The sequence below is a fragment of the Schistocerca cancellata genome, chromosome 6, assembly GCF_023864275.1.
Source record: "Schistocerca cancellata isolate TAMUIC-IGC-003103 chromosome 6, iqSchCanc2.1, whole genome shotgun sequence".
In the NCBI taxonomy this organism is placed as follows: domain Eukaryota; kingdom Metazoa; phylum Arthropoda; class Insecta; order Orthoptera; family Acrididae; genus Schistocerca; species Schistocerca cancellata.
The window spans coordinates 242,993,785-243,020,924 of NC_064631.1; the positions used below are offsets into that span (position 1 = coordinate 242,993,785).

Here is a 27,140-nt window from a genome sequence, read left to right on the forward strand (position 1 = left end):
CCATCACTTTTCATATTTGTTAAGAAAGATGTCTGTATTGTTAAATTCTTTTTTAATAAGTGCATGAAATCTTTTTGTTGGTTTCTGTCAATGCGTTTTAGGTTATTTCTATTAAAAAATTGTGGTATTCTATCGTATTCTTGCTTATTCATTAATATGGTTGTTTCCTTTGTTTGTTTTTAGAAACATAGCACAGTCTTTTCTTTCTATTTTTGTATTAATAGCATTTATGGTTTTGGTTCCTGAGGTCAGTTGACTGTTATTGCATTGGTTATTGTAAAGTTCGTTTTGTTGTCACTAAAGTTAATGTCGGTAAGGTTTATCAGTATTTAGTAGAACCAATATTGCAAACAAGACAAAGGCCTTGCAGAGGGAAACCGTCTTGCTGACACTCTAGCATATACAGGGTGAGTCAGAAGGAAAGGTATGTGTTTTGACAGTGGTTCTGAACAAAAAACATGATGTGCACATATGCCCTATTTCGAAGGGTTTCCAAGATAGAACACTTTTAATGTACATTTCTACTTATTTTCTGTATTATTCATTATCATTTTTTACAACATCCCACAGTAGTATAGAGGAAGTTGAGGTGAACATTTTGATACAGGACACTTGGGGGTCTGTCAAGTCGGAAAACTACCTCAAACTGGCCTACAAAAAGTACTTAAGGTACAGCAAATAGCAAATGCACGTCACATGAGGTTTGCAATATTCTTGCGATCTCATTGCGCAAACTGTTAGTCCTAGAGAAAAAATAAATAGGACCTTTTTTTGTTGCAAATTTAATTTACTGTAATTGCGTACTGAGACACATTTTTGTTGGAGTGTGCTGTGTTCTAGTTATTAAAGGAAAAGTACAAAAGTGATATTAAATGTGTTCTATCTCTGAAACCATTCGCAATAGGGCATATGTCCATATGAAGTTTTTTGTTCAGAATCACTAATACTATCTTGTCTCAAAGCATGTACTTTTCCTCCTGACTCACCCTCTATATTTCGAGACAAAACTGAAAATGGTTTCTTCAGTAAGCACATAGTTTGGCACAACCAAATAAAATACGTCCGAAGATATGTTGATGACACACTAGTCCTAATGAATGTAACTAAACAAGAAATAGAAACAGTGCATTCACAATTCAGTTAACTACACCCCAACATCACATTCACAATAGAATGTAATGAGAAGAACAAAATAAATTTTCTAGACTTAGAAATTGGGCAAGAAAATTCAGCACATTTATTCAACATCTTCAGAAAACCTACAGCCACAGATACAGTGATCAACAGATCTTGCCATCATAGAAGCCACAAAGAAGCCTATATTCCATCTTGCATTAACAAAGTTTACAAATATCCAGTGAGTCAAGATAGTATTAAATCAAAAATTGCCACACTTAATAAGACAGAACAATGGATATGGCATTACAATTGCCTACAAAATTGTTTCCCAAATAAACAAAACTTATAAAAGTAAATAAAAAGACAAAATTACCCTTAAACAAATTCAAAGCAAGCGTGTGCCATATATATTGTTTTACTGTATTGGGGACAAATGTCGGACAAAATTCAGCACGCTCTCTGAAAAACAAACCTAAAAATTAGACTCAGTTCAGAGAACACAGTTCAAACATGCACCTACTATTTTCCAGGACAACCAACAAAATTTTACAGATTTGGAGTTTGTAAATTAAAATGTAAAAACTGTGAGAAAATATGTATCGGTCAAACAGGGAAAAGTTTTAAAATGAGATTCTTAGAACACATGAACAACAGTGAAAACACGTGAAACAAAGGCCTAACACAATGCATGTCAGTTCTACACACTGCTGATGAAGACAAATATCTAAACATTCTGTATGCACTAGAAATTTTTAGTTACATGAAATAGGATCCGAGTAGTATGTATTCTTAATGAACAAACTGACCTAAAAAAAAAACAAACATTTTATTGAAGGTGTTGCAAATATCCTCATCCAAAGGTGAAACAGCCTTTTAAATGAAACACAACAGACATTATGCCTTTAATATTTACACATTTTACCTTTATATCAATTATATTTTTAGCAATGATTGAAAGAAATATAGAAATCACATGCCAAACCAAAGAAAAAATACACAAGAAGCAATATCTTTGGCATCTTTGACAACCCAATATGTCACTGATGTTTGGGACCTTTACTTGCCTCATTTATAATCATATGAGAGTGTGCTATAAAGTATACAGAATTAATAGAACATTTGAAAAAAATCTATGAAGTGTTAAAAGTAAAATATAAGTAAGTGCTGAACAGTCCAATTTAAAGTACATGTAATTATAAACACATTACAACTCTCAAACATAAGTCAATTATTATCCACAATTTAGTTATATTTTTGTTTATTTTGGTAGTACTGTCATTTTACATTGATGACACATGCTTTGTTTATTTGTTGTTATATCTTTGCAATTTTTAAGCTGCTAGGTTACTTTTGTTATCACTGCCGTGCTGTTAATCATGGCTACTCCACTGTCTATTTGCACCAAAGAAGGGCATCATTCAGTGATCCATTTTTTGTTGCCGTAAGGCATATCAGGGGCCGAAATTCATTGAAGCCTTTCGATACAGTACAGGAACAGTATTTTGCCACAACAGCGTGTCTAAAAATTGATTGAAAAATTCCGAAATGGTCGCACAAGTGTTAAGCGTGATGAAGGAGCAAGATGACCGTTTATGGCCACAAATGAAGAAACCATTGGTCGTTAACGTGAAATGATTCTCTTAGACGATTAACTATTGATGAAGTGGCTTATCATCTGCAAATTAGTCACGGTTCTGCCTACGAAATCATCCACAACAGACTTGGGTTTCATAAAGTTTGTGCAAGATGGGCCCAAAACAACTGACACAGTTGCATAAACTAACACGCTTGGGCATCTGCAAAAAAAAAACATTTGGATCGCTATGGTAACGAATGGGACAACTTCTTAGACAGGATTATTACAGGTGATGAAACATGGATCCATCAGTATGAGCTGGAGACCAAACGGCAAAGTATGGAATGGTAACATCCAAATTTGCCATGCAAGAAAAAGTTAGAGACCCAGCCATCCACAGGAGAACTGATGCTTAGGGGTTTTTGGGGCACACAAGATCCAGTACTGGAACATTATGGAGAAAGGGGCACAACAATAAACCCTTTATGTCACAGTGAGATGCTTACTGCCAGGCTAAAGCCTGCAATTCGAAGCAAAAGCTGAGGATTGCGTTCAAAAGCATACACACATTTTCACTTAAAATGTATAAATGAAAATTAGTGCACAGTTCCATTCACTAATGATGTCATTGAAAACTTTGCTATTTTGTGCAACAGTGCTCTATTGTGTGCTTTGTTGGGGCTGATAGCCATTACAAGAAGGCTTCTTTTGTTGAAAATTAAATGTCAGGCAAATTCCTGCATACATTAACTATTGTAAATTAAAGCTGTTAGAGTGTGTGCTTTTTTGCCAGTAGTGTTTGGTTTCATCGAATCCATTTTTTTCTCTTATCTTTGTATTGGAAATTTTCGTGTGCCTCTTTGTTTCCTCAGATTGTTGTTCTCAGTTTTCACTCTCTTGGGATTTGGATTTTAGGAAGAAGTCAGTTTCTTGGTACTAATAAGATGACAGAACACATTAATCATTTCAAAAATTACTTTCCCTTCTGTGTTCACCCTAATCCATACCCGGAGGTTACAGGTAAATGGATCCAGTCATCGTTGCCCCTTACTACCTCCTGAACTATCCTGTTGATGTGGAAGTAAAAATTTCTGGCCGAGAAATAATGCTGCTGATCTCTGGACACCAGAGCTGAAATTTCTTACAAAATTTAATGATCAGGTTCTGTACGTAAATAATGAGATCAGCAACTGTTATGAAGTTAAAGAAAATTAAGTTTTATTTTTAATAATGCTCCGCAAGTGCACTACGTGCCACCAAGTGAGATAGGAAGATGTCGAATTTCGTAATAGTTAAACAAGAGAAGTCTTTCTTATTCATTGTGTGTGACAGACGAATGTAGGTGCCTTGCAGAGTTAATTTTTATCAAAGACACTGCCTTGTTATCTTCCTTGGATGTTAGCGTATAAAGTTAGATCATTCTGCTCCAGTGCTCCATCATACATAGAAATTATACTCAGAATAAGACATAGACAAAAGAGGTAAAATTGCCTTCCATACTTTACGGAAGTTCTGCATAACTTGTGGGACTAGCACTCCTTGAAGAAAGAAGATTGTGGAGCCATGGCGTAGCCACAGCCTAGGGGCTATTGCCAGAATGAATTTTTATCCTGCATCTGTATGTGCACTGATATTAAACTTCCTGGCAGATTAAAACTGTGTGCTGGACCAGGACCCAAACCATCGACCATTGCCTTTTCGTGGGCAAGTGCTCGACCAACTGACCTACTTGAGCATGACTCGCAACCTGTCCTCACAACTGTACTTCCACCAGTACCTCATCATCTTTCAAACTTAACTCTCCTGCCTGTCTTGCAGGACTAGCACTCCTGGAAGAAAGGATATTGTGGAGACATGGCTTAGCCACAACTTGGGGGCGGGGGTTGTTCCCAGAAAGAATTTTCCTTCTACAGCAGTGTGTGTGGTGATACGAAACATCCTGGCAGATGAAAACTGTGTGCTGCACCAGGACTGGAACATGGGACCTTTGCCTTTCATAGGCAAGTGCTCTTCCAATTGCACACACTGTTGCAGAGTGGGAATTAATTCTGGAAACAAACCTCCAGGCTGTGGGTATGCCATGTCTCTGCAATATCCCTTGTTCTGGGAGTACTGGACCCACAGGTTATGCAGGAGAACTTCTGTGAAGTTTGGAAGAGAAGAGGTGAGTTTCTGGTGGAAGTAAAGCTGTGAGGACAGGTTGTGATTCACGCTCAGGTAGGTAAGTTGCAAGAGTGCTTGCCTGCAAAAGTCAGAGTTCCTGGGTTCGAGTCCCAGTCCAGCACACTGTTTTAATTTTCCAGGATGTTTCAAGTGAGAGTACACTATGCTGCAGAGTGAAAATTCATTCCTGATCCTTTATCTTGTGCTAAATTTCTTCCTTAGCCCTTTTAGCATCAACCTTATACCGGAAATACGTGGAAATTTTCCACTTGGGCCATCTTTATTTAAACATCTTCAGTCCACAACTAGTTTTAACCTATTTTAGGTTTAATACTTTGGTTAGCCAGGAAAAGGTGCCTTACATATAAAACTGGTAGCGTATTCACATTATGTGATTCCGTTTATTTTGGTTTACAAATTTCAGTGTTCTTGATGGTTTGTGATGATTCAAAGACTGTTCACCATTTAGTGCTCTATCATGTAAGTAAGTAGTGAGGCTAATAAAATGAGTCAACAGATTCTATTGTTGGAATCAACCCTACACAGCTCTTTTCAGTATAATCCAGCTTTGGATTGTCATAAACATGTCTCAGGTTATCACTTCTCACTAGTCTTTTTCCAAGCCATTAAAGTGCTTCTGATTGCAAAAATCAAGAATAACAGACAGGTGAAATTACAACATGTTACACCTAAGCCAATGTGTGTTCTTCTAAAACTACTGCTGTCAACTACAATGCCCTCCTCTCAATCCACAGCAACGCTTCAATATGATGCACACGTAACAATGTAAATCACAACTACGACTTCACGGGTCAAAGATGACATTGAGTATTAGTGAGTTCAAGTGTCTCCCCAAAAGTCAATGGGCACATTGAATGTCTCATGAAATCCCTATTCTTAATTCCAGAATATTTCACCCTACTCCATCTACATCCTCATAGTTGTGATCCCTTGCACCCTCCCCCCTTTTTTCTTTTTTCTTTTTTTTAACTCTTCCAAGAGTCAAAAACACAACTGTATTGGGCCCATAGTAATAAATAATGTGCTTCAATTAATAGTTGTGCCTACAACTCACAATTCTAAATTAGAGAACAGTCACATCCTCCTTTTCCTGTCCACAGGTTTTACACTGTTAGCCCCTTTCTTATTGCTTCTCACAGCTGCCACACCCATGGTCTTGCACTTAGTTGACACTGCCTTTCTCACAATCCTACAAACTCCAAGTCTAGTGCCTCATTCCGTATAGATGTCACTGATCATGCCCCAGCCCAGAAAAACTTATATTGAACAGTATATATGCAAATATGTGGTCCAATATGTCTCCTACATGACAAACCCCCTCCCCCAACACACATCTTACTCGTCATTTTTCTGCATCTAGTAAATTTTGCTTTTTATAGCTGTTTGATGAAGCCTATGTAGGTGTACATATTTTACTAGGGTGTAATAGAAAGAGTTCAACTTCTGCCATGGTCACTGTAATTTTAACCTATTAGCACCATTATTTGAACTCTTTCATATCATAACCAGTTTACAATCTCTGATTACTCAATGTGTCAAGTTTTTGCAGTACCTAAACTGTTGGTTTACCAATTAGTAATTCTATTATGTGTTCAGAATAATCTGAAGTAGATGCTTGCACAATTCCTTTGGGAATTTAATGGACAACTTCTTCACACATTTTGACTGCTTGTTGAGGTCTAAACATGACTCTTTCTGAAAACTTGGCTACTTATATTCATGCATACAACATATACAGTAGTTGTACAGCACAATCATGGAGTTGATAAATGTACTTGTCTCACAATTCCTAAAGACTACTATATATTGCATATCACAAGTGTGATCTGTCATCAAAGGCAACATACCAACTACCTTGGAGAAATCAGTTTAGGGTTATAGAATCAGAAAAGGTGTTTTTTTTTTTTTTTTCTACATTAGGTAAGAATAATCTCATTACTTGTGAAGGCCCAAAAAATATTGTTGTGTTGAAAACAATCTTACTGCATTTCAGCTTAAGAATTTGTCATAAAAATTCACTACACTATTACTTCATATTGGATTTACCACAGTATATAAACCACTGGAAAAGATAAAGAAAGAAAGAAAGAAAGAAGAAAGGAAGAGCTAGAGTATGATATGATATGTCATTAATGGAAAATTCTTGCAGCCACCGAGGTGTGCAAACTTTTGCAAGGTGTTAGGTTTGAAACAGATAAAACAGTAAGTTTTGGCAGTACATATGTAAAACAGATAAAATCTGTTGATATTTTGATAGTGGAATGGCTTAGCAGTAAGTTTTGGTAGTACATATGTAAAACACACAAAATCTGCTGATATTGTGATAGTGGAATGGCTTTTGTAATTCAATAGGAAGTGCACCAGGAACTATTTCAGTAGGAAATATATAATGTCACTAACATAAAAGTTTGATAGACAAACAATATAACTGCAATGTGCATAGGTAGGCAAATATTCACTTTGAGAACTGGGGATGTATTCTCATGAATAAAGGAGTGGAATAAACTGTGTGGAGAGCTGAAGGTGGCCACAAATGAGTAATTTGTTACATCTCAGTTATCTCATAAACCACCAACTCTGAAGACTAAAAGAGTTGATAAGATTTGTAGCTTACTATCAGATTTGAAACTAATTTAGTTGGCTAGTATGAAGAGATCAGTTACTGTGGTGGATTACAAGCACAATGTTTTTTATGCCAAATTTTGAAACGAATTTTTTTAACTGCAGAAAGAAATAGCAAACTATTCAAGCCCTCTATAATTCTGTTTTGTGTAAGCTGTGGCTTTTCCAAACTATGCTTGTCTGTGCTTGCAGTGGATGCTAACAGGAAATGAGATTTACTTTTCACAAATGAATGTGATGTAGGAACTGAAGTATGGAGAAATGTATTTGTTGTTTTCCTTATCACATTGCATAATTAATTTCTCAAGTTTTTTGTGAACATTGTGGTTATAACACCAATATTAATTGAAGTGGACCAAATTACCTTTTGTAAGTGTGTATCACTGTATTCTTTCTTCTATTTTGGTTCCACTGGGGTATGTTAATCAGTTTGTGTATTTGTATTTCCATTATAGTAACAACCAAAAGTAATTGTTGTTCCTTTTCCATAGGTATATTGTGTCAATAGAAAATCCAAGAGATTTGAAAGAGTACTTGGGTACATTGATAAACCTGAGTGATGCTCAACATCTTCAGTTCTACACAGAATTACTTCAGAGACGTCATGGGGGTAAGTTTCTTCCCTTCATTGTGTGTGTGTGTGTGTGTGTGTGTGTGTGTGTGTGTGTGTGAGTTATGAAGTACATTTTTAAGTAATGCTTGTAATAAGCACCTACATTTTTAAAAGTATAAAACAACTATGAACTATTGGAAAGGCCTGGGTGGAATATAAACAATGGGAAGTGTGAAGATAATCATTGCCATATGTTTGAGAAGTTTAGTGGTTGACCAACACTTAAACGAGATCTATTCCTTCAAGTTAAAAACCCAAATTTTTAAAATTTATTTATATTTGCTTTGCTCAGAGCCATCAGAAGATGGCTTTAGCAAACCTCATAAGTATTAGCAGCAAAATTGGTTGCATTTTACATCTATTTTATATATTTATTACTGTATTGCAGATGAGCTACTGGTTCATATCACAAGGAGCATTTTAGAATGCGTTGAATGAATGTAACAATTTTCTGTCAGGAAAAATTTTTAATGTTATTGAAAGTAATTCCTCTTAACTTTTACTAGAGAGTTTTGTTGTTTGTCAAAACAAATCAAACTGTTGATGTATCAGTTTCAACCTGTTGTTTTAATTTTTTTCTTTGCAGGAAGTAGTTATATTTTGTCCAGTTTTGTGATCATGTACACTCCTGGAAATTGAAATAAGAACACCGTGAATTCATTGTCCCAGGAAGGGGAAACTTTGTTGACACATTCCTGGGGTCAGATACATCACATGATCACACTGACAGAACCACAGGCACATAGACACAGGCAACAGAGCATGCACAATGTCGGCACTAGTACAGTGTGTATCCAGCTTTCGCAGCAATGCAGGCTGCTATTCTCCTATGGAGACGATCGTAGAGATGCTGGATATGGTCCTGTGGAATGGCTTGCCATGCCATTTCCACCTGGCGCCTCAGTTGGACCAGCGTTCGTGCTGGACGTGCAGACCGCGTGAGACGACGCTTCATCCAGTCCCAAACATGCTCAATGGGGGACAGATCCGGAGATCTTGCTCGCCAGGGTAGTTGACTTACACCTTCTAGAGCACGTTGGGTGGCACGGGATACATGCGGACGTGCATTGTCCTGTTGGAGCAGCAAGTTCCCTTGCCGGTCTAGGAATGGTAGAACGATGGGTTCGATGACGGTTTGGATGTACCGTGCACTATTCAGTGTCCCCTCGACGATCACCAGTGGTGTACGGCCAGTGTAGGAGATTGCTCCCCACACCATGATGCCGGGTGTTGGCCCTGTGTGCCTCGGTCGTATGCAGTCCTGATTGTGGCACTCACCTGCACGGCGCCAAACACGCATACGACCATCATTGGCACCAAGGCAGAAGCGACTCTCATCGCTGAAGACGACACGTCTCCATTTGTCCCTCCATTCACGCCTGTCGCGACACCACTGGAGGCGGGCTGCACGATGTTGGGGCGTGAGCGGAAGACGGCCTAACGGTGTGCGGGACCGTAGCCCAGCTTCATGGAGACGGTTGCGAATGGTCCTCGCCGATACCCCAGGAGCAACAGTGTCCCTAATTTGCTGGGAAGTGGCGGTGCGGTCCCCTACGGCACTGCGTAGGATCCTACGGTCTTGGCGTGTATCCGTGCGTCGCTGCGGTCCGGTCCCAGGTCGACGGGCACGTGCACCTTCCGCCGACCACTGGCGACAACATCGATGTACTGTGGAGACCTCACGCCCCACGTGTTGAGCAATTCGGCGGTACGTCCACCCGGCCTCCCGCATGCCCACTATACGCCCTCGCTCAAAGTCCGTCAACTGCACATACGGTTCACGTCCACGCTGTCGCGGCATGCTACCAGTGTTAAAGACTGCGATGGAGCTCCGTATGCCACGGCAAACTGGCTGACACTGACGGCGGCGGTGCACAAATGCTGCGCAGCTAGCGCCATTCGACGGCCAACACCGCGGTTCCTGGTGTGTCCGCTGTGCCGTGCGTGTGATCATTGCTTGTACAGCCCTCTCGCAGTGTCCGGAGCAAGTATGGTGGGTCTGACACACCGGTGTCAATGTGTTCTTTTTTCCATTTCCAGGAGTGTATATCACAGCACCTGATAACTTCAGTTTTTTGAGTCATAAAAATATAATTAGTTTAAATATCTATAAAAAATAAATTATTGATTATTAGTGCTGCACAAACACTTTATGGCATGCTCTTCTATATCCTATCCTGTTATAAATATTCTTTCCCTCTTCCGTAACAGCAATACGATTTTTAAGTGAATGCCAGCAGGACAGCCCAATAATTCAGTCCTGTAGTTAAGAAGGGGGTAAATAGTCCATCGTATACTATTTTTAATGTTTGCCTAGGGACTATCTTTGTGAACTGGCTAAGGAGATAAAAGTTACTAACGATTTTTCCACAAACAAAATTATTGCATGGGAGTTAAGATTGTGCATTGTCATTAATACAAGGTTCATCATAGGAATCATGTGGTTTTTCAAATAAGATGTACTTATTCAGTTTTGCTTAACAAAACCTTTTTTTATGTTGAGAATTTCATTGTTTCATTTACATTTTGAAGATCACATAGTACAGATGATGGCTGTTTACCTTTGTACATGTTTCTAGTCTGTCCTTAAAACTCATCAATTGACATCTCTCATGGAATACAAATGATTTCCTCTTTGGTTATCACCTTCAGATCTTCAAGGCAATGTTGCTACTTAACATATACTCAGGACTTGAAATATCCCCACAAAAATATCAGGGAAGTGAGGAAGCCAGTGAAGATTGCCATATATGGAGATAATGTGGCCTGGCCTGGAAACAGATTCTGTAAGACAGTCATTTAATTACAAGCTGTGTATGCAGTTGCACCACCTTGTTAAAACTGTACTCTCCTCACTGTCCAACTATAACAGCGAAGTGCTTGGGTGGAGGTGGTTTAGAGCATCATCATGTAATGCCCTCAGTATGTGAGGGAACTGACCATTTATGGTTCTGTATTGCACACACCCACAATTTGTTTGTTGTGTTTGGACATATGTGCTGTATTGACAGGGCCAGGACAGGACCAATCTCAAAATGATGTTGAGGTCTGGAACAGATTGGCAAATGAGAATATTAAAATAGGTGCAAAGTCACATTATGTCTCCATCACACTTATTGTTTATGAAAAATTGCAAGAGAGAAAACATATGCTGCTTCATATTTGAAACAATCGGACAACTTAACTTCCAACTGTAAAGGACAAACTGAGGCCACCCTCCATTCTCTGAGGCTAATCACTCAACTTTACTACCCAGTACAAATGCATCTGGGTTCCAAGACAGACCCTGTATGTATAAGGAAGAGAAACAAACAGAGGATTGAGGCCAGAGGTTCAGCGTGCATTACTATTTCACTGTTGGGTAGAAAGTTAATAATCATATGTAATTCATTTGAGAGTTTATTGCATTGCTTAGGATTTAGTTGATACGTTGCTAGAAGATAACTGGATGGATCTTTGGCTCAATATAACATGAGTTTTTTTAGATGTAACTTATGGTTTACTAAGTCGAAAGCTTTTGTTAAGTCCAAAAATATCCTTGCAGTTGGCATCCTTGGGCCCAACAAACAGTACACTTAATGGAAGAACTGTGTAACTGCTGTGGTTATGCTTATTTTTTTCTGAAGTTGTGCTGAGAATCTAAAGCAGTTTGTGATTTGTGATGAAGACATTAAGCTGATACATGGTAAAACTTTTAAATGTACTTCTAAATGTGGGAATTAGTGATATTGGTCTGCAATTGGAGACAACTTCCTTACCCTTCTCCTTTTATTCACCGATTTCAAAACACTCAGGATTAGAACAGTTGGATATGTTTCCTCTGTGATTGTCACATAGGTAAGTTGTGGGATTCCTTTTTATGCACAGCTTAGTAGTTGCCCTGGAAATGCCTTCCTATCCAGGTGAATATTTTTTTCTTTTGCATGTTTATTATTGTGCATTCTTTCTGTTCATTTATCTCTGTAAATTCAAAACTTAGGAGAAGAGAAATAATCACCAAATATATTAAGTACAGTATTAGTGTTAGAGTCATGTCTAATTCTGAATGGTTACATGTTCAGTTTGTTGGGACATTTACAACATTTGTCATTTAACTTGGTTGGTTGTTTTGGGGAAGGAGACCAGACAGCGTGGTCATCGGTCTCATCGGATTAGGGAAGGATGGGGAAGGAAGTCGGCCGTGCCCTTTCAGGGGAACCATCCCGGCATTTGCCTGGAGTGATTTAGGGAAATCACGGAAAATGTAAATCAGGATGGCCGGATGCGGGATTGAACCGTCGTCCTCCCGAATGCAAGTCCAGTGTCTAACCACTGCGCCACCTCGCTCGGTGTCATTTAACTCCCAGGAGTTTTACTTGAGTTATCAGACTACTTTACTTTACTGTTACTCTGATTCGCAAGATTAACAATTTCAATTATAAAAGTTTCCTGATCCTAATTGTATTTTGCCTTAAAAAATCTGCAGAGCAGTATCTTTATGATGCAGGTTTAGATCGTGTATACTCTGTCTGAGTCTTATTAGATATGAAGGTAATTTCAGTCTAGAATTACTTACGTTTTTACACTGTCATACTATCTTCTGGATTTCTCTGACAGGACAACAGTAGTCATAATGACTCAACAGAATTGAATAGAATTCATTCCATTTGTTGTTGGACCCTTCCACTTAGTGCACAGAATCTCGTTTCTCCTCTGCTAGTTTGTATTTAAAGGCATCAGTGTTTAAATTATTCAGAGTTTGTTTCTTCGGAACAACTTTTGTTGTTTTTGACACTGTTGAATTTTGGTACTCTATTACCTGACAAAAGTGGTCAGAATAATGAAATTGTAAGTTACTGTAAGTTTTGTTACCTATAAAATTTTTGCTGATTACAGTGTAATCTGTTGTAGTGTTCATGTGTCTATTAATCTAATGTCTGAGCTTACTATGCATTTTAAAGAATATATTACTCAGTACATCAGTGAGCTTAATGTTTATTATACTACTAGCTGAATACTCAGCAAACTGTGGGTATGTATTTATTCAAATCTTGTATTAGTGCATCTCTTCATTCTCCCTCTCTCTGTCCTCCTCCTCCTCCTCCTCCTCCTCCCTCCCCCTCTCCCCTCTCTGCCCACCACCACCACCTCCTCCTCCTCCTCCTCCTCCTCCTCCTCCTCCTCCCCCTCCTCCTCCCCCCTCCCTCCCTCCCCATCCCAAACCCTCCTACCCCCTTTCCCTTTCTCTTTGTCCCCCTTCTCTCTCCACATTATCATCTCCACCCCTTAGGAAATTGCTGGTTCTTATCCTTATACTATTTCTTTCCAGATATTAAATAATATGTGGTAATATGTGTACCAAAGGCTATTTACAATTTGTACAGAAGGCAGATGGCAGTTATAAGAGTCGAGGGGTATGAAAGGGAAGCAGTGGTTGGGAAGGGAGTGAGACAAGGTTGTAGCCTATCCCAGATGTTATTCAATCTGTATATTGAGCAAGCAATAAAGGTAACAAAAGAAAAGTACATCCAAAATACATCACCAAATACAGTAAGGATAGCACGCTGGAGTTGCATTCGGGAGGACAACTGTTCAAACCTGTGTCTGTTCCCTAAATCATTTCAGGCAAACATTCCTCTGAAAGGTCACAGCCAATTTCCTTTCCCAATATGAGCTTACACTCCATCTCTGATGATCTTGTCCACAGGATGTTAAACACTTACCTCCTTTTCGAGGTCACAAGGACCATCCTGACCAGCTACAATATTAAACTGTCCACCAGCTTTTGGTGGACTGTATACACCAGTAAATTTGAAACTTTCTGATAGATTAAAAGTGTGTGCTGGAGCGACACTTGAACTCGAGACCTTTGCTGTTTGTGGGCAAGTGCTTCTGTGAAGTTAGGAAGCTAGGAGACAAGATGCTGGCGGAATTGAAGCTATGAGGATAGTGCGTGAATTGTGCTTGGGTATCTCAGTTTGTAGAGCACTTGCCTGTGAAAGGCGAAGGTCCTGAGTTCGAGTCTCTGCCCGGCACACAGTTTTAGTCTACCAGGAGGTTTCATATCAGCACACACTCTGCTGCAGAGTGAAAATTTCATTCTGGAACCAGTAATTTTGTTTCATTCACATTACACCATTGTGCTATCGACTGGGGATTGTTTCCCTGTTTCTAATTTTTCATAAGTCTTTTGACCCATTCCTCACAAGCAATTTCTAATGATGTTTTGTGCCTACAGAATATTATCGCAGTAGTGTGATTGGATTTGTGATTTATTGTAGAAACGTCAGAGTTCATAGCAATTGACGGAAACTCATTGAGTAAAACAGAAAGGATATCTGCATTCTCAAAGGAAGTTTTAGAGACCCTCTGAAAGAGGGAATACTAAATTACACTTGTTCATCCTCTTCTGGAGTACTGCTGCATGGTGTGATCCGCATTAGATAGGATTGATGGAGGACATCGAAAAAGTTCAAAGAAGGGCAGTTTTATTCTGTATTATCATGAAATGTAATGAGAGGGTCACAGATGTGATATGCGATTAGGGATGGCAATCATAAAAACAGAGGCAGCATCTTTTCACGAAATTTCAATCACCAACTTCGTCGTCCAAACTCGAAAATATTTTATTGGCACCCACATACCAAGGAAGAAATGATCATCATAATAAAATAAGAGAAATCAGAGCTTGCATAGAAAGATGTAATTGTTCATTTTTTCCGTGCATTGTTCAAGAGTGAAACAGTAGAAAAATACAGCAGAGTCCTGCTAATCCGAACGTTCGGTTAAGCCGAATGTTCAGTTAAGCCGAACATGAAAAACGTTAGTCTATCGAAAACTGTGTGTGGTAAACTGCTGTACATACACACTATTTTAATTTACACAGTACAATAAACCATATTAGAAAAATTGGCAAGAAAACTTTAGGTTTAAACAATGCATAACAATGAAAGAAAAGCTGTCAAAGTTACTAGAATGCAGCGGACATTTTATCCCTACCTTTTATATGACAAAAACTCAGTCATTATTTTTTGGCGTAATGAAGATAGTCTGTTATATGACGCATAGTTGCGCCTTTGTCTCATAAACATGAAATCAGCATGTGTAGCAGTGTGCTGTTGCTCCAAATAATGTAGTGTGAGGTCTAAGGCTTCTGCTGTGTCACTGTCAGGCTCATTGTCACTTCCGTCACAGCAGTCCACTTCTTCCTGGTCTAGAGTCACAGCAGCAACTAAATCAGCAGCAGTATGGTTCTCCACACATGCCCCATCCATTGCCATCCACTCATCTACACCCCCTTCACTGTAGTAGATTTTCCTCTTCATTTTCAACTAGGTTGTCCTGAAATTCATGAGATGTCCACAGTTTTCTCCACGATTTTCTCAGTGTATTTTCTGAAATATTCCACCATGCCTCAGTGGCCCTATAAACAACATCCTTCACATTGGTCTTTTCTATTTTGGCCACTAAAGGAATGCTATCATCTTGGATCAGCATTCTTAAAAATTGTTTTCTGTAAATCAGTTTTTATGTTTGCAGTACACCGTGGTCCATTGACTGTAGAAGTGGTGCAACATTCGGCAGCAAAAACTTCGTCACAATTTTTCCATCACATAATTCCTCAGTGCTGGGGTGAGATGGCACATTATCAATCAAAAGGACTGCATGGGGAGACAAATGATTTTCCTTAGAAAACTGTCGAACAGAGAGAACAAACTGGCCTTGAAACCATTCTTTGAACAGCTTACCATCCATCCATGCTTTTTTGTGATTGTGATGTATATGGGCAGGGACTTCATGTTGGAGTTTTTAAAAGCTCTGGGTCTAGCAATTTGCTGATCGGCATTAAAGGCAGCTTGTAATTACCAGCAGTGTTGCTGCGCACTAATAAAATCACACGATCTTTGCACATTTTAAAACCAGAAGCATGGTCTCCTGCTTTTGATGCATGGCTTTTTGTTGGCAATGCACTAAAATTAAGGCCAGTCTAGTCAGCTTTATAAATTTGTTGCGGAGAATACTTTCCTTCTCTTATCATTTTTCCAAACTCACCCAAGTATTCCTTCGCTGCACCACGGTCAGAAGAAAGCTTCTCTCCATTAATTGTTAGCTGATAGATTCCATGGCGTTTCTTGAATCCGTCCAACCAACCCGTACTTGCACTAAAAGACTCATCACCATTCATTAACTTGTTCAGGTAAACAGCCTTCTCCTGAACCAGTGCGCCACTCAAAGGAGTTCCCCTTTCTCTTTGCTGCGTAAACCAAAGGAAAAGAGCTTCATCCACATTATCGTACTGGGACCGTTTCAAAGTCTGTCGAATTTCGAGTGTTTTTCCCGAAGACGTTGCACAGGACTGTTCAAGCTTCACTGGGGTCTTCTTCCAATCACAAATGGTTGCTTTACTAACACCCAGTTTAATTGCCTGTTTAGATGCATTCTCGCCATTGTCTATCCACTTCAAAGCACTCAGTTTTTCTTTGAGAGTTAACGTTGTATGTTTCCGTTTATCATGACGAAAATATGTACACCACTACACTCAAACAAGTACAATACAACTGTTACGTGTGCCAGCGATTGATAACTAACATAACCAAGCGCTTTGCGAGCCAACTGGCAGTGCACTGACCTCAGACACTACAAAGGTTTCAACAATGCACAACAAAAAGGGCAGGGAGTGAGAGTGAGCCATTGTTTCCACACTTGTTCCCATTTGTTACAATGGTATACCTACTTATCTGCTTGGTATGCTTCATTCTAGAAACTTGTCACCATAATTCTGGCTAATCCGAACAAATCGGTAATCTGAACAAGGTCCGGTCCTAATTAGTTCAGATTAATGGAACTCTACCGTAATCTGAAAGTGATTTTGACTTTACTGTAATCTGAAACTGATTTGAAGAACCCTCTGTTGGATGCTTAAATATGAATTGCAGAGCAGATAATGGAAAATCCAGGATGGAATAATGACAAGTAATGAAATGAAAAAGGATAGTTGCTACTCACCATATAGTGGAGATGCTGAGTTGCATATAGGCACAACAGAAATATTGTCAAACAGTGCTTTTGACCAAAGAGGCCTTTATCAGGATAGACAACACGCACGCACACACACACACACACACACACACACACACACACACACACACACTTATACAAACACAGCTCACACACACACGTGACCACAGTCTGTATCTGCCAAGGCTAGACCAGGTGTGGCATCTCTGCTATGTATTTAGTAGCACCTATTCTTTTCATAATATTTTTGTTGCGGAGTAGTCTTGGAGATATAGATGTGAATTATTGTGAAACCTGTAATTTTGTCACAGAAGAAGCTGAATAACACCGTGGTGTAGTGGTTATTGGAGGGTCATGAGTTGAAAACTCACCTGGACTGTACAATTTTAATTTCTGTATTCGGTCTGAGTACATTCTAGAAGGATCTACAAATGCCAAGGACCATTGTACTGGAATGTTCTGTAGCTGTGTATATACTGTATGTGTTCTGGCTGGAGGCAGTTCGTTCTGCGCCCTTGTATGTGCAAGTGCTGAATAAACCTTCGTTAACTGAAGTTAGTTTGTCATTCAGCTAATTGCACCTTCTTCTATGTGACAATTTCAATTGATCCATCTTTGGTATGTTGTTACAGAAAAGAATTTTTTTAGCCGCTGTGTGTACTCTACTCCTACACCACCACCCTTGTGACATTGATTACAAAACTATTTACTAGTAAGTAGCCTTCTAATTTGTAATACATTGTTTCACTGGATGTTAGCCTTCGTTCAGTTATCACCAACACACATCGTGGCTATTCCTCTATAAATATTTGCAATAAATTAAGTTTTTTTCTGAGATGATGCACATTCAAACGAATCATTATTAAGGGAATTATCCATTCTTGTTGATTGGCCATTTTGCAAGAGCACCATTTAAGTTACAATTTTTACAGTAATCCATTTTCTTAATTGGGCCTTCGTGATTGACGGCTGTGTTCATATCTTTCCTTATAATAATGTGTTGTCACTGTGCACAGTGGTTCCTTATGGAATTAAAATTGGTTAATCACTGCATAATTATTTCACAGCTTGACAGTACTCAACATGTATATGACTCTGGTACATCTGAACTACATACCTCAAGTTTTAAATTTTGGTTTTAATAAATTATTCACACGGGAGGATTGTACAAACATACCGTCGTTTGACCGTTGCATAGACTCCCCACACCGGCCGCCGTTTGCTGAGCAGTTCTTGGCACTTCAGTGCGGAACCATGCTGCTGCTGCTGTGGTCGCAGGTTCGAATCCTGCCTCGGGCATGGCTGTGTGTGATGTCCTTACGTTAGTTAGGGTTAAGTAGTTCTGAATCTATGAGACTTATGATCTCAGATGTTAAGTCTCAAAGTGCTTAGAGCCATTTGAACCATTTAGACTCTCCATGGGGAAACATAGTAATAGGCGTCCCTGACATATGAAACAACTGAAAGAGTTGAAAGCAAATAAGTCACCAGGTCCAGATGGAATCCCAATATGGTTTTACACAGAGTACTTTACAGCATTGGTCCCTTAGCTAGGTTGCGTTTATTTTGAATGTCTTGCCCAGTGCAAATGAATGGATAAAGCGCATGTGACTCATGTGTATAACAAGGATAAAAGAACAGGTCCACAAAATTGCAGACCAATATCTTTAACATTGGTTTTCTGCAGAATTCTTGAGCATATTCTGTTTGAATAATATAAATTTGGTTAAGACAGAGAAACTTCTGTCTGCAAATCAGCCCTGACTTAGAAAACATTGCTTGAGCGAAACTCAGCTTGCTTTTTTCTTGTACAGTATTCTGTGACGATTGGATGAAGGGCCACAGGCACGTTCCATGTTCCTACATTTCCTGAAAGTTTTTATATGGTGCCCCAGGGCAGACTGTTGATGAAGGTCTGAGCATACGGAATGGGTTCCCAGATATGTGAGTGGCTCAAAGACTTATTAAGTAGTAGAATCTAGTACATTGTCCTTGAGAGAGAGTGTTCATCAGAGGCAAGGCTATCATAAGGAGTAGCGCAGGGAAGTGGGATAGGATCGCTCACATTCTCTGTATACATAAATGATGTGATGGACAGGGTAGGGATGGGAAAAACTGACACGTTAAAACCGACCCTGTATTGTTGTTTCTGAACAACGGAAATTTTTCAGTACTTGTTGTGTCTCAGTTGTAATATGTTTTTTTTACTTTTTACTAATGATTTGGTAAAACTACCATTGTAGTGCTAAAATTTTTGTTATTTTTAAATAAAACACTTTTTCTTTTTTAAAAAAAGAGTAATGTTTATTTATAAAATTTCCATTGCTTTGAAATATTGGGTTGTTATAGAAAATTGGAAAAGTGATCAGTGCTATTTCAACATCAACACTGAAAGTTAGCAATGAGCAACAAACACATGACATAAGAATTGGTACAGCATTGCTCAGACAATGTGGTGTGGCTTAGTAAAGACGAGGTGCGTGCTTGTGCAGTGTGCAAGATTTGGCCACACCTTGTCTGTCATTGCTGAGGCAGTAACATACCTGTTGTCATGTGACGACGTCAGAAATGATTGGTGTCTGCACACGTGCTGGAAACAACACAATTGCAGGGATAAGAAAGTTGTTGGGTAGAGGAAGACCATTTATTGTTTTGCCTGTCTTCTACACTTAATATTAATAGTTGGCCTAGAGGATGTTAATAATGAAATTTTAAAATATCTAATAAGCGGCATGAAGTCAAGTGTCACATTTGCAAGGTAGAATAATGTACTTATGGAGAATTTGAGGGTAGAGCATGAAAGGGAGGTTACAGCAGAGGGAAACATAGTGCTTTTGGTTTAGTCAGTAGAAACAAGGTGGAATACCACTTGCTTTATGTTGGAAAGATTCGTAAAACTGTCACCAGTGCTAGCCAATGCTGCATAAAAAATGCACCATGGATGATTTCTGGTGCAGATATTGGATACTTTAATGCCTTTCGACAAGTCCACAAAGGAGATTTTTGAAAGGGAGTACATTACAGAAGATTTTGTTATTCCACTATTCATCATTCTCAAACATGCATTAAGAAGTCTCAATCTTAAACATAGTGCATCCAGAATCCTACCTCAAAAGCATCTGAGCAACCCTGAAGAGAGAAGTGCAGAAGTATTACGTTCCTCTGTGGTGCAATTCTACTCTATCAAACTTGTGGTTTAAAAAATGTGCATGAAAGCCCTCATTGCCAGATAACCATTGCAAATTGAACCAAGAGGTAAATAACTACTTGAACGAAATTGGTAAACTTTCACCTTTGCTTCAAAGGGAGCAGCTCAGAACAACTACAGATGCTCTTTGGTCATCACATAATCAGCAAGTAGCCAAGAGTGGTGTAATGGGAGCTGGAAGTTTGTTTCTGAACAAAATAGAGCTTTAGTTTCGTCATCATTTACTACCTGAAGAAGCAATGATCTTTTTTTTTTTTTTTTCCCAACGTGAAGAGTAGACTTCCCCAATCTCGGTTTTCACCTTTTAGCACTGACTGTTCATAATCCACAAATAGTGGTATGATCCTTAATTACAACATGAGTTCTGAGAAGAGTTGAAAAAAATTAAAACCAATTTAAAAATACTGTCCTTTTTTTTTTTTAAAGAAAAGCAGTGAATGGGGATGGTTTATGTTTTCTTTTATTTACATAATTTATTTGGTATTTTGATTTTACTTGTGCTGAAATCTACATGGCAGAAGGCTGACGAAGTCTTAGAATGTTTTCAATCTTTGTTTACTGTCTGCATTGTACTTCTGAAAATAATTGCAACGAAGAAACAAAAAATCAGTTATTTCAGAAACAACTTAGTTGAGTGCATTTAACAGTCAGGTCAAACTGGAGATGTAAAAAACCGGTACAAAGAAAAACCAGTTATTTCAGTGGTAACTTGGCATCCCAACGACAGGCTGAGTAGCAATCTGCAGCTCTTTGCTGTGGTGTATTGAGAGGTATCATCATTTGGAGGCTGTAGGAGGATAAAAGATGACTTTGCCAAAATTCGAAGGTGATGTGAGGAATGGCAACTTGCTCTAAATGTAGAAAAATGTAAGTTAATGCAGATCAGTAGGAAAAACAATCTTGTGATTTTCAAGTACAGCATTATTAGGGTGTTGCATGATATAGTCAGATCTTGGAATATGACTGTAGATGTAGAACACCAGTGTGATCGCCCTTTGTCCTAAAGAAAGCCTCTTTATTGTAGTTTAGGACAACTGAATCCTCCTCCTTACTACATTTGTTGCACAGTTCACTTATTAGATTACTAACTTAGTCTTCTTGTTCCTCTTTACAGGCAAACCATGGCATGTGTGTTCATCATGGTTCACTTCAGCTTTGTCTTGCAGATGTGTATAATTAAAAGTATTAAGTTTTATTAGCTCAGAAATATATACTGAATTTCTTTTTTTACACGCTACCGTTCTGACAAATCATATTGCATTGACATGTATGTGTGGATGGCGTTCATATTAAATAATCCTGGCAATAAACATGCATAACATTGGAGGGCTGTCTTTCCATATACATCATTTCTGCTGCTTATAAACACAGTATGATTAATGTAGTGGACTGACAAGACAGCCAGTCCACAGTGACGGGTAACCGAAAGCACGCGTACACACACGCCGACTGGCGTGAAGTCTGGAACAGGACACCTAATTAATGCTATAAGAAAAGAACGTATCGTCTGTTTACTTAACTTTAATGCATCCTTGTGGTACATCGCTATTGACGATACAAGTGAGACTATCTTCAGATACGGTTAATGGCGCCTTGCTAGGTCGTAGTCATGGACTGAGCTGAAGGCTATTCTAACTGTCTCTCGGCAAATGAGAGAAAGGCTTCGTCATTGTAGTCGCTAGCAAAGTCGTCGTACAACTGGGGCGAGTGCTAGTCCGTCTTTCTAGACCTGCCATGTGGTGGCGCTAGGTCTGCAATTACTGACAGTGGCGACACGCGGGTCCGACATGTACTAATGGACCGCGGCCGATTTAAAGCTACCACCTAGCAAGTCTGGTGTCTGGCGGTGACACCACAATTAACATTTTTCAATTTATTTGTGTCTGTTGCCATAAGCTTAACATTCACAAAAACAGAATGTCTTGTCAGTTCGTGAATGCTTGTAGAGAGGTCTTTTCAGTGACTGTTGGCATAAAGTAGAAGTGCTGTGGTGCATCTTTGCATGGGAAATTTCCTTTTTGAATCTTTATTGGGAGTTTTTTCATTACTTTTTGTTTAGCCTGTGTTGGTTGTATTATCACAATCCGAGTCGGGCGTAAATTTATTTGATAGAGATATCTGTGGAACTGTACTTATTGTTGTGCATGCTTACCCACAGGAATCATTTCATTTTTGGTTCTATGGAATGAAAATTGAATCTAATCTAATCTCACATTTTTTTTTTTAGAAAACTCCACGTTTTCTGCAGGGAATACCCATTAACAATCACACCATCACAAACTAGGCGATGTTTATAATCTGGTGTTGTATATATCTATCCAAGTCTTTGACAGTCACTTTAAACTTCTTCATATTGATTGTCTCTAAATTGTCTGTCAACTCACTTATTACGTTTTTTCCTTTGACCTTAACATGTCGTATTATTTCATTTTTGTCACACTTAGTACTTATCGACCACATATTCTCTTATTTTTGTCATTTATACATTTCAGTTTTGCTTTGACACGTTTGTTGTGGTACCAGCACATGCAGTCTACTCACAGGATTCCTCTTCTCACCTTGTGCAAATTTTACAAGCATCACTGTCTTTTTTATTTATTTATTTATTTATTTTTTTAAGAAACTCAGACGTCATTACATGTAGTTGCATTTTTCCAGTACTGCTGCCAGATTGCATAGTGGTGTACCTTTACCTCTTTCCATTATTTGTTATTAAAAGTACTTGATGTGCTAGTTACTGCACTGAAACGAGGAAGTAAGGAAATATTTCCTTAATTCTTTGACTAAAAGAGAATCACCTTACAGCAGGTAGAAAACATACATAAAAACTGTTGCTTAAATTTCAGATTGAAATTCTAACAGTGTGTTGCTCTCATACACACATGATTGGGAATGAATTATTTAATACATTTAGAGTGTTTCAGGTGGTGTACATCTACTTGCTAGAAGGGAAAAAAATAATTACAAAGATATCTGTTATAAGTGTGTCACTATGGGTCAAATTTTAACTGTTTCATTTAACTTATGGAAACAGAATGAAGTGAAATGTATGAATCGCTCTCCTGACTCTGCAACAAATATTGTACATATCATTTTCTGATAGTCTATGTAGCTTTCTTAAAAAAAAGGGGGGGGGGATGGAGGCTTTCCACACACCAAACACAAAAGCTGTATTCGTGGTGTGTCTGTGTTTCCAGTCTAACCAACCAGAGATTGAAAATAGAATTTGACTGTTGTAGATCATATGTTTAAAAGTTGATGGATGTCCTTTTTCGGTTAATCATGACCAATCTTCACAGCTACTAGTAAACCTGCTCTCTTTGATTTTCCCACTAAATAGGAAAAATTCTTACAGATTATAGCTGTGCATTTCCCTAAAACTTGATCTCAGACACTTGTCTTTCATGGACTGTGCAGGCATGCATCATTGCGCAGCTCAGAAACTATAATCTGCTACTATGTCACTCCTAATTAAAAATTTGTTGCTCACCACACTGCAGCTGTAGAAAATTGAGGCACCACTGTTTCTCAAGTCACGGGGGTATTTATTTGCTTTTTATCCATGTAGTTACTGTTTAAGACAAGAAACAGGTTAATCTTTGGCAAAATAAGTGTACACTGTTTATGGGTCATTACTATCTTTTTTGTTATTGGAGTTATTGTATTGACCTTTCCAATGCTTACACATAAATCATTGCAGTTAATCAATATTTACTTTAATTTAGAGAGTCTGAGGTTGATGAAATGAGGCTTTAGCTTCAGTAGTCAGCTTTCATAAAAATTTTCGTACACATTATGCAGATTATTCAGTTTTCTTCTTCATCTTTATTACAATCCGTTCTTCTGATATTAATAACTAGATTGCTTCTTTCAGTTGTAGAAAACTGGTGATACTGAGTATTGCTTCTCAGTATATTTATTCCTTAATGAAATTGGCCATAAATAATATATCTCTTTTTCAAGCCAGTAGCTCAGTTCATGGACTCAGTACTAGAAATAGGAATAATCCTCACAAAGACTTGAAGTAACTAATGTTAGTCCAGTAACATGCTCATTGTTGAGGAATACACATTTTCTGTTTCTTGCCAACAATAATAAACTTCAGTTTAAAAGGAGCCTAAAGAATTTATTGGTGACTGACTCCTATTCCATTGCCAAATTTCTTAGTAGAACCGATTTATTTACATATAGTGTTAATAACATTAAATAATATGAGTGTTGCCAGCACATTGTTTTTTCTCACTGATGATGTGTGTCTACAATAGTGTAAGAATTATCATATGCTCTTCCAGTGTACTGTATATTTACACATTTTGTGACAAGTTTGTTATTACCTCCTGCATGAAAATGTTTTTAACAATATTATGAGAAGGAAAGTTCCCCCTCACCGTATAGCGGAGATGCTGAGTCACAGATAGGCACACCAAAAAGACTTTCACCACAATTAAAGCTTTCGGCCGTTGGTCTTTGTCAACAATACACACACACACACACACACACACACACACACGCACACTACTGTGTGAATTGTGGGGGGGGGGGGGGGGGCGCGTGCATGTGTGTGCGTGCGCACACATTTGTGTCTATTGTTGACAAAGGTCAGTGGCCAAAAGCTTGAATTGTGAGAATCTTTTTGTTGTTCTTATCTGTGATTCAGCATCTCCGCTGTACGGTGAGTGGCAACTTTCGTTCTCATAATATTGTTACGTTCCATCCTGGATTTTCCATTGTTTGACGAAAATATTTTTAATTTTTTTGACTTGTTCTACATCCATGAGGACCATTTCACTTAGGATCTGTGGAAGGGAATTAACATCTTTTTTAAAATGCACCTTATGTATTCTCTTTTTGACGTTTTCTGCATCCATTAGGATCTCCTCATTGTGGATCTACGGAACAGAAAGGTACATCTAACCTAATATGTACCACTTCATTTAAAATCCTGTGCTATTATTCAGGGGCTTACAGGATCTTGATATAATATGATTCTGTTGTGGTGATTTGGAAATTTTGTCATGCTGGATTCATAAGTTTAGTACTGTTCCTTTGTATAGAAGATAAGAGCAGTGATGAAGCACATGTGGTTTAACTTGATTGTGAATAGTGGATGGTAAACTCTAGTTTAAAATAAAGTGATTGTTTCAGTGAACTTGTATGGACAATTTCATTTTATTTTGTAGGTAACTTTTTGAATAACTTCTAATAATTGGTCTGTCTTATAGCGAGTAAATCACCATGTTCTGTGTTTACTCATGTCTTTTTTTGTTTCACTCTTAGGATTAGATAGTGGCTCTGATTTGCAGAGCTACAGGAAATCCAAGGAAGAAAATTATGTTACTCCAAAAGACACGGGAAAGAAAAAGAAAGAGAAAGGTAAAGCGAATAGAAATCAGGATGATGGAAGTCGTGCAGCAAAAGATACTGTAAAGGTATGTTTTATATTTGAAATAAATATTCACATTGCATTTAAGGCTAGAAAACAATTTCTTGTACTTATTAGAAGGTTAAATCAAATGTTGAGTGTATTAGGTGGACACGGTTTGTCCTGAGAATGCTACTGCCCAGGTTTCGTTAGCACTGTAGAGTTGTTACTTCTTCACTTTATATCTTATTCGGGTATAGAACAAGACAGAGTAGAATAGTTGGTGAAGTAGTGTACTCCTTCAGCTGAGAACCTATTTTAGTTTGTGCACTTGCACTGTGTGGTGTGTGTGTGTGTGTGTGTGTGTGTGTGTGTGTGTTGTGTCACTAGAAATATTGCTTGCAGTCTGCATACCAAATGCAGTTGCTAGTCATATTCATTTATTCATATCAACATGATAATGAGAAGTTCTTGGTGGAACGTAACGATGGACGCCGTAAAAACTCGCCACACGGTTGAAGCATTGAGTTGTCATTAGACATATAAACAAAGCTGAAAAATATTTCTGAGCTTTTACACACACACACACACACACACACACACACACACACACACACACAGAGTGCTGATACCAAGCAGTTGGCCAGGACAGTATAGTTGTAAATGTGTATGAGAGTGTGTTTATCCAGTTCTGGTTTGAGCTGGAGGAGGACTTTGTCTGATAACGTGGAAATATTTAGAGTTTTGTTTATGTTCCTATTGACCACACAGCACTTCATCCAAAAGGTGAGTTTTTACATGTGCTCCTTCCATTAATTATTCATAATATCATTAATAAGACATTTAACTACTGTTTCTAATATGTGAACATTGCATGTGCGTAGAAACAGTATTTAGAATGTATAGTTCACTTAAAGATACACCATTATATCAAATGTATTATAACTAAAATTATGTTATTCTGTACAGGAGATCACAGCAAAGAAGAAAACTAAATTTATAAACCTGTACTCTCAAGAAGGCCAGGCTAAAGATGTTGTTTTGCTGAAAGGTGTGTGAGCTAAACATATTTAATTGCACATGTACAACTTAATTATAGGATTTCTTCTTCTTCTGCGGTGCTGCATCTTATAATGAGCCTTGGCCTCTTCAACTATCCTTCCATTTATCCCTGTACCTCACTAATGATTTCCATTTCCTGTAGCCCATCTTCCGAAGGTCTTGTATGACTCTGTCCTCCCATCTAGTTTTTGGTCGACCATGTCCTCCCTGTCCACCTGGCTTTCCTTGTCTTGTTTGGTATTTCTGTATCATTTGTCTGTGCCATGTGTCTACTCCATTTCAGACTAGATGATTTCATAATTCTTCTAACAGGCCGATCTTCATAGATGGCATATAACTCACGGTTGTATCTCCTCCTTTATCTTCCCCTTTCGTAAATTAGGCTGATGATTTCCTG

The 27,140-nt window shown here is 38.4% G+C and overlaps 1 protein-coding gene across 1 annotated transcript in view; it reads left to right on the plus strand.

Annotated features, from left to right (window-relative positions):
* Positions 1-27,140, plus strand: part of LOC126191062 (activating signal cointegrator 1) — a 136,647-nt gene that overhangs the window by 17,293 nt on the left and 92,214 nt on the right. Inside the window, exons 2-4 of the mRNA XM_049931779.1 lie at positions 7,993-8,111; positions 25,597-25,748; positions 26,651-26,732. Of these exons, the coding sequence (XP_049787736.1) occupies positions 7,993-8,111; positions 25,597-25,748; positions 26,651-26,732 (353 nt within the window). The remainder of the gene's footprint in view (positions 1-7,992; positions 8,112-25,596; positions 25,749-26,650; positions 26,733-27,140) is intronic.